At 38.6% G+C, this 14,646-nt stretch overlaps 1 protein-coding gene across 2 annotated transcripts in view; it reads right to left on the bottom strand.

Moving 5' to 3' along the window:
* Positions 1-10,178: 10,178 nt before the first annotated feature.
* otud7b (OTU deubiquitinase 7B) overlaps positions 10,179-14,646 on the bottom strand; it is a 94,732-nt gene continuing 90,264 nt past the window's right edge. For both annotated transcript variants that reach the window (XM_061983110.1, XM_072915542.1), the window contains one exon: positions 10,179-11,844. In XM_061983110.1, the coding sequence (XP_061839094.1) occupies positions 10,597-11,844 (1,248 nt within the window). In that variant the 3' untranslated portion in view covers positions 10,179-10,596. The remainder of the gene's footprint in view (positions 11,845-14,646) is intronic.

The following is a 14,646-nucleotide window of genomic DNA, read 5'->3' as shown; positions in this document are numbered from 1 at the left end:
CAAGCAGTCGTGGAGTGCATCTACATTGACACCATTTTTTTAAATTTTTCTTTTACCATTGGAGGTGGTAAAAGAAAACTCCGCTCAATACGCAAAAATGTATACTTAAAGGTTTTTTTTCCATATAAGAAATCTTTTAATGATATATATTTCACAAACGTTATAGAAAAGAAATACTAAAGGACACCAAAACGCATCAATTGAATTTGTTTCAATCAGCCCCTTAAGTCCTCTAGCAGCTATAAAATGATGTTGCTGAACAGACAATGTCTAAATTTTTTTTATTTCTGACCATCCAAAAATGTTGACACACACACGGAGGATTGTTGCCTGTGTGTGGAACTGTCAGTTTGCACAGTTACTAAATAAAACACAAAATAGCTGATGATTGTTGATAAATCACATTGCACGTGATAAATAATGATCTTAACTTGATATTATGTTGTCGACATATTAATATTACAATATTATGTTGACGTATTAATATTATAATACTTTTATATTGACATATTATAAGGTTGTCGACATATTTAATGTTATTGACTTATTATGTTTTTGATACAATAATATTGCACAATTATGTTGACATGATATAAGGTTGTTGACATATCAATATTACAATAATATTATGTTGACATAACATTGTTTTTGACACAATAATATTACAAGATTATGTTGACATACTGTATGTTGTTGACATATTGATATAATATGTTGACATAACAATATTATGTTTTTGACATTGTTTTTGACAATATTATTACAAAATTATGTTGTTGACATAATATAATATGTTGACATAACAATATTATGTTTTTGACACAATAATATTACAATATTATGTTGACATATTAGTATAAGGTTGTTGACACAAATTGTTTTGGATACAATACTATTACAATAGTATGTTGTTGACATAATATTAAAATATGTTGACGTATTAATATAAGGTTGTCGACATATTTATGTTGACATATGTTTTTGATGCAATACTATTACACTATTATGTTGTTGACATAATATATGGTTGTCAACATAAAATATGTTGACATAACATGTTTTTGACACAATAATATTACAATATTATGTTGTTGACATATTAATAGTATAAGGTTGTCAACATACTATTTAATGTTGACATGTTTTTCATACAATATTACAACATGTTGACATATAAGGTTGTAAACATAACATTTAATGTTGACATAACACTATTACAATATGTTGTTGACACAATAATATTACAATATTATGTTGTTGACATTAATATTATATGGTTGTCAACATAAAATATGCTGACATAATACAATATTATGTTGTTGACATATTAATAGTATAAGGTTGTCAACATACTATTTAATGTTGACATGTTTTTGATACAATATTACAACATGTTGACATATAAGGTTGTAAACATAACATTTAATGTTGACATAACACTATTACAATATGTTGTTGACACAATAATATTACAATATTATGTTGTTGACATTAATATTATATGGTTGTCAACATAAAATATTATGCTGACATAATACAATATTATGTTGTTGACATAACATGTTTTTGACACAATATTACAAAGTTGTCGACATACTCTTTAATGTTGACATATGTTTTTGATACTATAATAGTACAATATTATTTTGTTGACATATAAGGTTGTCAACATAACATTTAATGTTGACATAGTACAATATTATGTTGACATATTATAAGGTTGTTAAAATAAAATGTAATGTTGACATATTACAATATTATGTTGACATATTACAATATTTAATGTTGACATATTACAATATTATGTTGTTGACACAATATTACAATATTTAATGTTGACATAATATTACAATATTATGCTGTTGACACAATAGTATCACAATATTATGGCACAATATTACAATATTTAATGTTGACCTATTACATTGTTTTTGACAATATTACAATATTATGTTGACATATTAATATACAGTTGTCGACTCTTTAATGTCGACGTACTCTTTAATGTTCACATACGTTTTTGATACTATATTACAATATTATGTTGTTGACATATAAGGTTGTCAACATAACATTAAATGTTGACATATTACAATATTATGTTGTTGACATATAAGGTTGTTAAAATAAAATGTAATGTTGACATATTACAATATTATGTTGTTGACATACTAATATAAGGTTGTCGACATATTTAATGTTGTTGACATAAGTTTTTGATACAATAATATTACAATATTATGTTGTTGACATACTAATATAAGGTTGTCGACATATTTAATGTTGTTGACATAAGTTTTTGATACAATAATATTACAATATTATGTTGTTGACATACTAATATTATAAGGTTGTCAACATATGTTGTTGACAATATTACAATATTATGTAGTTGACATAACATGTTTTTTAAACAATATTACAATATTATGTAGTTGACACAATAATATTACAATATTATGTTTTTGACACAATTTAACACCAGGCATGTGTTTGCAGTTTCTGAAGTACCTTTGTTGTGAGCCTCTTCGTTTCTCATCCGAGCTCTTGGAAACAAGCCAGTAAAAGTTTCTCTTTGGACTAAAAACAAATCACGTCAGAAAAAAAAAACCTGCAGAAAAAACTTCTTTGCTTCCTTTGGAGACAGGAAAGGAAAAGTGGCAGCAATCCCAGGTGTGCTCAGGTGTGCAGACTCTCATGGTCCATAACGGGGACGAGAGCGACGTCTGGATTTTACAGCACAGGTGAAACTCTTGAATATTTCATGAGTCTCCAATTTCTCCAATAAACAAAACGGTCGGCGACACAAAACCTTCTCGCATCATCTGAGCTGCGCTCATTCAAGCTGTTGCACAAAGCCGCTTGGCACAAAGGCACATCAGCAGTAAAAGTCTCTGGACTTCTTTGTGTCGCTCAAGTTTCTAATAATCGTGCAAACTTCACTTCAAGATGGGAATTGTAAAATACCAAATCAATCACAGACTTTTTCAAGACAATGATGTGGTCTGATCAATAGAGTTGAAGAAAACAGACCATCTGTGAACCTCAGTCAAACTAAAACTATAATAATAAAGTAGCAAGAAACACGCTAATAATGAATAAAACTAAATATGTTGTGTACCAAAACTCACTTCATATTCTCTACTGCTCGCTAGTGTTACCATATCTGAGTTTCTGTGCAGAAATATGGGAAATAACTAATAAAGTACACTTCATTCCTTAAATGTGTTCCAAAAAACATCAGTTATAAAAATACATAATGTTGGATATAGAGAACCTTTATTTATTGCATGAAATGGTAACTGCATGCATGTTGGAAATAAACAAGCAGGTTTACTGGCTAAAGAGCTGATCGTAAACAAGAGGACTGACTTCCACGCCAAGATTTTTAAAGCGCATGCAGAGCTCTAAGAGAGTTCAACACGACAACTCCCAGGGTTTTCGTACCCCCCTGCAATTCCCAGAAGACAGCCAAAAGGCTGTTAGTTTAGAATTTACCACTCAACGACCGACAATTAGCCACCTTTCTGTTGTAAATGCAGCCAACTGTTTTTCCACAATATTACTAACTTTTTTCTTAAGAAAAACACTTTTCCATAATATATTTTACCTTAAACTTGTACAGTAAATTCTCAGAAAATTCGTAAAAATTATTCTATGAAAACCTTTTCTCACAGTATTGCAACTTTTTATTTTTTTTCCCCAAAAAAATAAAATATTTTTTTTCTCAATATATTTGACTTTAATCATGTAAAATTGCATACTTTTTTCTAAAAAAAAAAAATGTTTCCCCAAAAATATTTGTGTCTTATAATTTTTACACAGTTTTTGATAAAATAACATTTTCCTCACAATATCCGGTTGAAAACAAAAACAAAACATTTTAAGCCTAATTTTTTTTACTTTTTCCTCAAAATATTGCGCTATAATTCTGGTACAATGACAACCTTTCTAAAAAAATTAAAAAAAAAATCCCCCCCACAAAATATTTGATTTAATCTTGTCAAATTACATAATTTATTCATCTTGTAAAATAAAATCTAAATTCTCAGAAAATTAATAAAAAAATTATCATATGCACCACATATTTTTACTTTGATTATATAAAATGGCATACTTTCTTCTTTAAAAAATGAAAACTTTTTTTTCCTAAATACTTTTTAAAGCGCATGCAGAGCTCTAAGAGAGTTCAACACTACAACTCCCAGGATTTTCGTACTCCCTGAGCAAATCCCAGATGGATTTACCACTCAACACAATTAGCCACCTTTCTGTTGTAAATGCAGCCATTACAGCGGAATGTGGTGGACCACTCCAATTCTGGTACAATGACAATCTTTTTTCTTTTTTCTTTTTTTTTTTAACAGAATTTTTTTTTTTTTTCCATAAAATATTAGACTTTGATCTTGTCAAATGACATAATTTTGTCTTGTAAAATAAAAACTCTCAGAATAATCCTTAACAATCTTGTATAATAACCTTTCCTGATAAAAACATGTCCCGGCAGAGACAGCAGAGCAAAAAAGTGTGCTTAGAAGACAAACAAAAATGCACAGTTGAAATTAGGTGAATAAAATTGTTGACAGGCTGGCTGCTAATTAAAGAGTTTCAAGAAAAGGTCTGCGCAGCGTTCTTCCAACACGATGAGGATTTATTCAAACGGTGCACAAAAAGAAGAGAAGGAGGACAAGACAGATGAGAAGAGATCTTCTTGCCGTCAGATTTCTCCGTCACACGCACAACAACAAAAGGAGTGAAAGAACGCACACTTTTGGTGTTCATGCAGAAGATTCCTACAAAAATAAACGTTGCAGAAAATGTTTTGCCGTAGAGAAAAGAAGGTGAAAGAACAAAAGCAGAAGGAAGTTTTGAAGAGAACTTGCTAGAAATAAAAATAGATATTCATATTTTCATCTTTTGCTCCAAACATCTTCCCCTTTTTCTTTTCTTTTTTTTTTTAACAAACTTTGGGCGTACAAAAATAACATTTCTTATTTTACAACCTTTTCTTCTGCTTAAATACAAAATGTCGTTTAGTTCTTCCTTTGGAGTGTTTTGCGTCAAATACACAAACACAACAACTGCTTTCCTCAAAACACAAAAACACAACAAATGAATCACTTTTTGCACAATCTGATATTGCAACGTCGAAAAGCAGCAGAGTTGCGTGGTTTGCGTTTTTGTGTCAACAGTCGACTTCCAAAGGGAAAAGTCAAAAGGCAGTCGAGAGCGCCCCCCCACTGGCCGTGGCAGTGAACTGCAACTCGCTTGTGCTTTACACCTCCTGTCGTCAAACGTCACCAAATTTGTTACTTGTTACACGGACGCTGTTAAAGAGCAAGTCGCCGACGCAAGACGTTTACATCCATGACGTCGACTCCAAGGGAGGCTTGGAGGCGGCAGTCGTCATGGAAACGGCAAGCCATGTGATGTTCGGGACGAGCCGCGACCAAGGCAACGTTGAAAACGGATGACAACGAAAAAACGTTTCTGTGATGATGGACGCGAGGACATTTTTTACTGTTACGATGTACGCAAAAAAACGTTTTTCTGTTACGACGAACGCGAGAAAAATCTTTCTGTCAGATTACGCAAGAAAAATCTTTTCTGTAACAACAGAAGCGAGAAAAAAAATTATGTTACGACGTACGCAAGGAACATGTTTTTTGGTACGAGGTACGCAATAAAAACTTTTGTTACGACTAACGCAAGAAAAATATTTACGATTACGACGTACGCGAGAAAAACTCTTCTGTTAAAAGACGCGGAAAAAATATTTTCTGTTACAATGTATACGAGAAAAATATTTTCTGCTACGACGGACGCAAGAAAAATATTTTCTGTTATGACAGACGCGAGAAAAACGTTTCTGTTACGACATACGCGAGAAAAAGTTCCAGTTTCGACGTATGCAAGAAAAAAACCTTTCTGTTACAACGTACGCAAGAAAAACGTTTTAGTTACGACGTATGCGAGAAAAAACCTTTCTGTTATAACATTCGCGAGAAAAACGTTTCTGTTACGACGAACGCGAGAAAAATCTTTCTGTCAGATTACGCAAGAAAAATCTTTTCTGTTACGACGTACGCAAGGAACATGTTTTTTGGTACGAGGTACGCAATAAAAATTTTTGTTACGACAAACGCAAGAAAAATATTTACGATTACGACGTACGCGAGAAAAACTCTTCTGTTAAAAGACGCGGAAAAAATATTTTCTGTTACAATGTATACGAGAAAAATATTTTCTGCTACGACGGACGCAAGAAAAATATTTTCTGTTACGACAGACGCGAGAAAAACGTTTCTGTTACGACATACGCGAGAAAAAGTTTCAGTTTCGACGTATGCAAGAAAAAAACCTTTCTGTTACAACGTACGCAAGAAAAACGTTTTAGTTATGACGTATGCGAGAAAAAACCTTTCTGTTATAACATACGCGAGAAAAACGTTTCTGTTACGACGAACGCGAGAAAAATCTTTCTGTCAGATTACGCAAGAAAAATCTTTTCTGTTACGACGTACGCAAGGAACATGTTTTTTGGTACGAGGTACGCAATAAAAACTTTTGTTACGACAAACGCAAGAAAAATATTTACGATTACGACGTACGCGAGAAAAACTCTTCTGTTAAAAGACGCGGAAAAAATATTTTCTGTTACAATGTATACGAGAAAAATATTTTCTGCTACGACGGACGCAAGAAAAATATTTTCTGTTATGACAGACGCGAGACAAACGTTTCTGTTACGACATACGCGGGAAAAAGTTTCAGTTTCGACGTATGCAAGAAAAAAACCTTTCTGTTACAACGTACGCAAGAAAAACGTTTTAGTTACGACGTATGCGAGAAAAAACCTTTCTGTTATAACATACGCGAGAAAAACGTTTCTGTTACGACGTTCGCAAGAAAAACTTTTCTGTTAAGACGCGGAAAAAAACGTTTCAATTACGACGTACGTGGAAAAAAACCTTTGTCACACCCGACGCGAAAAAAACTTTTCTGTTACAACCGACGCGAGAAGAAACTTTTCTGTAACGATCGACGCGAGAAGAAACTTTTCTGTTACGACGTACACGAGGTGAAACTTTTCTGTCACGACAGACGCGAGACTACCTTTTCTGTTACGACATATGCGAGAAAAACATTTCTGTTACGACGTATGCGAGAAAAACGTTCTGTTGCGACGGACGCGAGAAAAACTTTTCTGTTATGACATACACAAGAAAAACTTTTCTGTTACGATGACGTACGCAAGAAAACTTTTCTGACATATGCGAGGAAAGTGCTTTGATTTGTGCAGAAGCTTGTAGTGAACTTTTAAAAATAAACTGTCATCTTTCGTCAAAGTCGCCCTTCCAAAATAAAAACAAACACAATCTTTGCAAGTTCAAACTGATTTCATCAACTCTCCCATCGAACTCCAACTTGAACTTTTGTTGTTCAGTGCACTTACAAAGTGTTCAGAAACTTCTTGTATGAGCAAACAAACACTTTGTCGTCTTGCCTGGTCGCCAACTAGACCGCTTTGGTAGAAAGCAGGTTTTAGTGACCTCCTTTATTGATCCATTAATTGTATTGATCCAGAGAACGTATTGATCCAGAGAATGTATCGGTCCTTAACAGAAGAGTTGAATGAGTTAAGTGGTGAATGAAGACAGGCGGACATGTTAATGTAGTGTGTGTTTGCACGCTACAACAGCTTCTTCTTCCTGGCTGGATGTGAATAATAATCTGTTGATGAAACTTCATTTATTGTTGTAGACACCCTGATCTCATTTGTCATGGTGAGAATTGGATGAATTGATGAATGAATGATATTTGTGATGCACTTTTTCCACAATTGCTTAAAAGCGCTGGAAGCTTGCTGGTGGTAAGCCGGTTTGTACCAGTACAGTGTCTTGCCCAAGGACACAACGGCAGCCACTAGAATGACAGAAGCTGGAATTGAACCAGGAAGCCTCAAGTTTCTGCACGTCTGTTTGATAGTTAATACAGAGTGGCATGTTTCCTGTGTCTCAATTGCTGCTATATTGACATATTGAGCTGCTGCATTGCCTCGGAGTTGGTGAAAGTTAATTCTAGATTATAAATCATGCCTTGTCACCTGGATAGTAGAAGGTTGTGGACATGAACCCACAAGTTCCAACTTGGAAAGCATAAAAAAGAAGAACATATGTGATCTCGTGTTGAAGTGGATGGAAGGTTAGACTTGACAGGAAATGCTGCACAGCCAGAATCTTTAGTCCACTTGCACACACACGAGGAGACTTTAGTGACTTGTGGAGTTGTGCATGGCGCCCTCTAGTGCCCACTGAGGGTTTATAGTGTCTGACAACAGCAACAAATAATGAAAGAAATAATAATAACCTTCGAGACGTAACTTCAAATTAGAGGACTGGAAAAGTTTGTTTACGTTTGCATCACTGTGTCTGTGCTTACATTTACTGTATGTATGTAGTGTATGTATTTATTTACTGTACGTTTGTAGTGTATGTATGTATGTAGGTAGGTATGTATGTATTTACTGTATGTAGGTATTTACTGAAAATATCTATGCATATATGTATGTATATACTGTATTTACTAAAAAATATGTATGTAAGTATTTGCTGTAAGTATGTATTTACTGTTAGCATGTATGTATGTACAGTATGTATGTACCGGGGCTGTCTTGGTCGACAAGACTCTGCAGCATTGCGTGGACATCGGGGGCGGTACTTCTGGATTGGCAGACCAGGGTGGTGGTTCCTCTATTTAAGAAGGGAAACTGGAGGGTGTGTTCCCACTTTCGTGGAATCACACTCCTCAGCCTTCCCGCTAAGGTCTATTCAGGTGTACTGGAGTAGAGGCTACGTCAGTTGAACCTTGGATTTAGGAGGAGCAGTGTGGTTTTTGTCCTGGTCATGGAACTGTGGACCAGCTCTTTACTCTTGGCAGGGTCCTTGAGGGTGCATGGGAGTTTGCCCAACCAGTCTACATGTGCTTTGTGGACTTGGAGAAGGCATTCGACCGTGTCCTTTGGGAAGTCCTGCGGAGAGTGCTCAGAGAGTTTGGGGTATCGGACTGTCAGCTCCCTGTATGATTGGTATCAGAGGTTGGTCCACATTGCTGGCAGTAAGTCGGACCCGTTTCCAGTGAGGGTTGGACTCCACCAAGGCTGCCCTTTGTCACCGATTCTATTCATTACTTTTATAGACAGAAATTCTCGGCGCAGTCAGGGCGTTGAGGGGTTCTGTTTTGGTGGCTGCAGGATTAGGTCTCTGCTTTTTGCAGATGCGGTCCTGATGGCTTCATCTGGTCTTCAGCTCTCACTGGATCGGTTCGCAGCCGAGTGTGAAGCGACTGGGATGAGAATCAACACCTCCAAGTCCGAGTCCATGGTTCTCGCCCGGAAAATGGTGGAGTGCCATCTCCGGGCTGGGGAAGAGATCTTGCCACAAGTGGAGGAGTTCAAGTACCTCGGAGTCTTGTTCAAGAGTGAGGGAAGAGTGGCTCGTGAGATCGACAGGCGGATCGGTGCGGCGTCTTCAGTAATGTATCGATCTGTTGTGGTGGAGAAGGAGCTGAGCCGGAAGGCAAAGCTCTCAATTCACCGGTCGATCTACGTTCCCATTCTCATCTATGGTCATGAGCTTTGGGTTATGACCGCAGGGGAAGATCATGGGCGAAATGATTTTTCTCCGTCGGGTGGCGGGGCTCTACCTTAAAGATCGGGACTGACAGATAGTAGCTCTGTCATTCGGGAGGAGCTCAAAGTAAAGCCGCTGCTCCTCCACATCGAGAGGAGCCAGATGAGGTGGTTCGGGCATCTGGTCAGGATGCCACCCGGACACCTCCCCGTACTTACTGTATGTATGTATTACGAATGTGTGTATGTATGTACTGTATACATGCATTATATATGTATGTACGGTATATATGAATGTATGTATTTACTGTATATTCGTATTATGTATGGATGTACTTACTGTATGTATGTATGTACTGTATATGCATTATGTATGAATGTATTCACTGTGTCTATTACCTATGTATGTATTTACTGTAGATATGAGTTATGTATCATTTGTGTATTTACTGCATATGTATGTATGTATATATTGTGTATGCATGTATATTTTACTGCATGTGTTATTTATGTATATGTTATGTATGTATGTATGTATATATGATGGATGTATTATGTATACAAGAATGGCTGTCAATGAATGCTGCCACATGTCGTATACATTCTCTCCACTAGGAGGTGACAGTGGGCAGGCCATAGAAGGAGTCTATCACACACACACACGCACACACAAGTATAAAAGCCGCAGTAAAAGGTAACAGAAGTGCAGTTATTAGATTCTACGTTCAAACGCTCAGAGACCACCTGTTTAAATCTCGCTGGGGCTAAAAGGAGGAAGAACAAAATGTCTTCCGTTAGAACCGGATGTGGTCCATTAGGACCTTGTGGTCCACACGTGTCCGAGAGAAGATTAAAACCAGGTGTGGCCCATTAGAACCCTGTGGTCCACACGTGGTCAGACCCAGACGTGGTCCGTTAGAACCTTGTGGTCCACACGTGTCCTAGAGAAGGTCAGACCAGGTCCATTAGAACCTTTGGATGTCGGCTTGTGTGTCCTTCTTGTCCCTGTAGCAGTAAGAGCAGTAGTTTCCCGTCTCAGGATGTCCATAGTAGTTGCAGTTCGGCGTCTGACAGTGAATGGACTGCAAGCTCGCCAAGCCGCCAGCGCCACCCAGGGAGTAATGTCTGCCGGGCTCCTGGAAGCTCCGCCCACCGGGCTCGCAACCGGAGTAGTCTGGCGGGGGAAACTCGGCGCGGTACGACAGCGCCATGGAGGCGGGGCCGAGGGACGTGTCGTGGCCTTGCGAGTTATTGCACAGAGGGCGGGAGGGGCCCGTGGGGGAGGGGCCCCTGGGGAAGGGGCGCGGGAGGGTGGCGTAAGACGGCGCTTCGTTGCTGGAAGAGCCGCCTGCTAGTTGGCGCCGATTATCTCTGTTGAGTACCTGAAGGTGCGGCTCGTTGACGGACGCTCGCGGGATGGTCATGAAGCGCGAGTACATCTCCGGGCTGAGGATGTTGGTCTTCAAAGACGGCGACGAGCCCTCGCACACTTCCTCTTTGGCCTCATAAGATCGGTAGCTCAGCTCGCCGCCCGCCTCCTTCTTGGCGTAGGCCACGCCCTTACGCTCCGCCTCTCGCCGCTGCTCCTGCTCGGCTCGGAAGCGCTCCTCCACTTCGGTGAGGTACCGTTGGATCCTCTGCTCGCGAAGCGGGTGCTGGTTGTCCGTGGCGAGCATGCCGGCGAAGACGAACTTCCTCTCGCCTTGCATGGCGGCCCGCAGGATTCCCAGGCTGACTTTGACGTCGGCGCTGTACTTGTAGGTGTCGCTGTCCGTGCTGCTGCCCGTCCCGTTGAGGCGCTCGCTGCCCGAGGAGGGGGAACCCTTCCCGGAATCCTCAGAGACGTTGGCGGTCGGGGAGCCATCTTTAACGTTCTTGGAGGTCTTCTTCTTAAACCCGCCCTCCCTCCTGGCCGCCATGAGGCCGACGTTCCTCCTCAGCTTGCTGCCCAGAGTCTTGCTGAAGCTGCCAAGCTTGTCGGCCACGGACTCCGCCCTCTTCTTGTCCTTCTTGGCTTTGTCTTTGTGTCCCAACGAAAACGAGGAGCTGTTCTTGACCGACGGACCGCCGCCGTTGGCCGCGGTGCCGCTGTCTCCGTTGCCATTAGAGCTGCTGCTGACCGACTCTTTGTCCGACTCGCCCGAGTCTGGAGGCGTGCGGGCGTCCTCCCCTGTGGACGCGGTGGGGGACTCGGGCTGTGCCAGCGGGGCTTGCTGGAAGGAGCAGAAATACGAGTCAGTGGAATTCAACCAGCGTCTCGTTCCCGACAAAAAGCAGACTTCTTTTCCATGACAAATAAATACGGTAAATTCCGCACTATAAGCCGTTAGTCTTCTCCTACGCTTTGAACCCTGCGGCTTATAAAATGCTGTGGCGAATTTACGGATTTTTCTTCCCTGACGAGTTTGCTCAATGCAGGTGCAGCTGGGCGAATGCCTACACATGTTTCCTGCTGTTTAAAGTAGAGATGTCCGATAATATCGTCAGTCCGATAAATGCTTTAAAATGTAATATCGGAAATTATCGGTTTCAAAAAGTAAAATGTATGACTTTTTAAAAAGCGGCTGTACGGCGTGGTACACGGACGTAGGGAGAAGTACAGAGCGCCAATAAAACTTAAAGGCACTGCCTTTGCGTGCCGGCCCAATCACATAATATCTACGGCTTTTCACACACACAAGTGAATGCAAGGCATACTTGGTCAACAGTCATACAGGTCACACTGAGGGTGGCCGTATAAACAACTTTAACACTGTTACAAATATGCGCCACACTGTGAACGCACACCAAACAAGAATGACAAACACATTTCGGGAGAACATCTGCACCGCAACACAACATAAACACAACAGAACAAATACCCAGAACCCCTTGCAGCACTAACTCTTCCGGAACGCTACAATATACACCCCCCCGCACCCCCCAAACCCGCCCACCTCAACCTCCTCATACTCTCTCAGGGAGAGCATGTCCCAAATTCCAAGCTGCTGTTTTGAGGCATGTTAAAAAAAATAATGCACTTTGTGACTTCAATAATAAATATGGCAGTGCCATGTTGGCATTTTTTTCCATAACTTGAGTTGATTTATTTTGGAAAACCTTGTTACATTGTTTAATGCATCCAGCGGGGCATCACAACAGATTAGGCATAATAATGTGTTAATTCCACGACTGTATATATCGGTATCGGTTGATATCGGAATCGGTAATTAAGAGTTGGACAATATCGGAATATTGGATATCGGCAAAAAAGCCATTATCGGAAATCTCTAGTTGAAAGCTTTGAACCGGAAATAGAAGAGCTGTTTCATCTTTTAGCCATCTGTAGCATTAGGAGTTTTTCCTTGCCCTTATGTGGGCTATACCGAGGATGTCGTTGTGGCTTGTGCAGCCCTTTGAGACACTTGTGATTTAGGGCTATATAAATAAACATTGATTGATTGATTTCTACACGTATGGATTCTTCATTTTTTCACTCCAAGCAACGTTTGTAAGTTTTACAATATAACTAAAACAATTCTTACTTAATAAAGCGTCCCATTTTGAATGTCTGTAGGAGTGTTTTCATGCATATTTGTACGTGCTATCGTAACGTAATCAAGCCATCGCTGTTAGCATTAGCTAAAATGCTAACATGTTTACGAGTGTCTGTGTTATTATTACTAACGTACAACAGCATTCTTTTTGTATTGTTTCAGTTTCACAAATCCCTCAGTAAATTCACCAAAACGACACTGTGGCGTTATTGAGTCTGTTTAGCTGATTGGAGAGCTAGCTTGCGCAGCTAGTGGGACGATGACTTCTGTTTTGTTTGATCAACCGTTTTACTGCCGTGTTACAGACACCATTTAGAAACAATTAAGGTATGTAAATAAACATTTACAAAATATTTTTGTGTCAATAACTTATTTCACAACGTATATATCTGCGACTAATATATGGAAAACTATGTTTTTTTCCAAAAATGTAGTGGGTGTGGCTTATATACCGTACGCTCCATAGTCCGGAAAATAGGCTAAATCAAGTAAATGCTGAATGAGCAGTTTTTCTCCTCATTGGTTTCGTGTGTTTGTTTGTTTATTCATTTAAAGGCACAATGCTTCAAATGAAACTTCTTCACTTCTGATAGGATACCCTCGAGTATTGGCCAATACCGATATCAATTCAATGCGATATCAGCATGAATCATACATACTTCCAATATTCAGTAGTGTGGAATATTAGAAAATATTCAATCAAGTGAAATGATCAAACAGACAAAAATGGCAAGTAGGGATGGGGACCCTTTCCATTTTTAACCGATGCGGTACCGATTCCTGGTACTCGATACCCGTACTTAAATGTAGCAATTTTTTTTTTTCAATAATAAAATCACATTTTTAATTGGAACATTTAAAAATGAGCTGACTGATGATTTCTGTCCAGTTGTTGTATCTTCTTTTATTATCACATTTCTTTGTTGGCATTGAAAATGACCTAGAGGCAGTTTGGCTGAGTCCGCTCTCAGTGCTGCTGGAGTGATTGCCAAGTGTTAAGAGTTAATGATGTACCAATAAATGAGGGTATTGTGACCAAAATTAGCACTATTATTATAATCGCAATATCCAAAAAGTACTTATACTCACGTTAAAATATTTAAAAATGTTAAAAACTAAAATAAAAAGACATACTGATAGTGTTTTAGCTTTAGTATTTGATCTTTTAATGACTAAACATTATTGTTTTAAATATTGGTTTGTACTGTCGCACTTTAAGATTTATCTAAATAAAAAGTGTGTTGCAAATAAAATGTATTTTTCATTTTAATGTTTTTGCTGGCTGTTCTACTTCTTGGTTGTCCTACTCTTCAGCAGTCTTTAAACGCACCTCCGTCTTGTATTTCTCGGCTTACTCACTCTTGTAGGTTTAATGTACACTCTTAAATACAGACAGTAATGACTTTATATAACTTTAGATTGGCGGATGTCCTTTCTTAACGGGGAAAGACAGTGCAGTTATCACCATTTTTCAATCAT

The sequence above is a fragment of the Nerophis lumbriciformis genome, linkage group LG21 (assembly GCF_033978685.3).
Source record: "Nerophis lumbriciformis linkage group LG21, RoL_Nlum_v2.1, whole genome shotgun sequence".
Taxonomy (NCBI): Eukaryota; Metazoa; Chordata; class Actinopteri; order Syngnathiformes; family Syngnathidae; genus Nerophis; species Nerophis lumbriciformis.
This window is presented reverse-complemented; position numbering and strand designations above follow the sequence as displayed.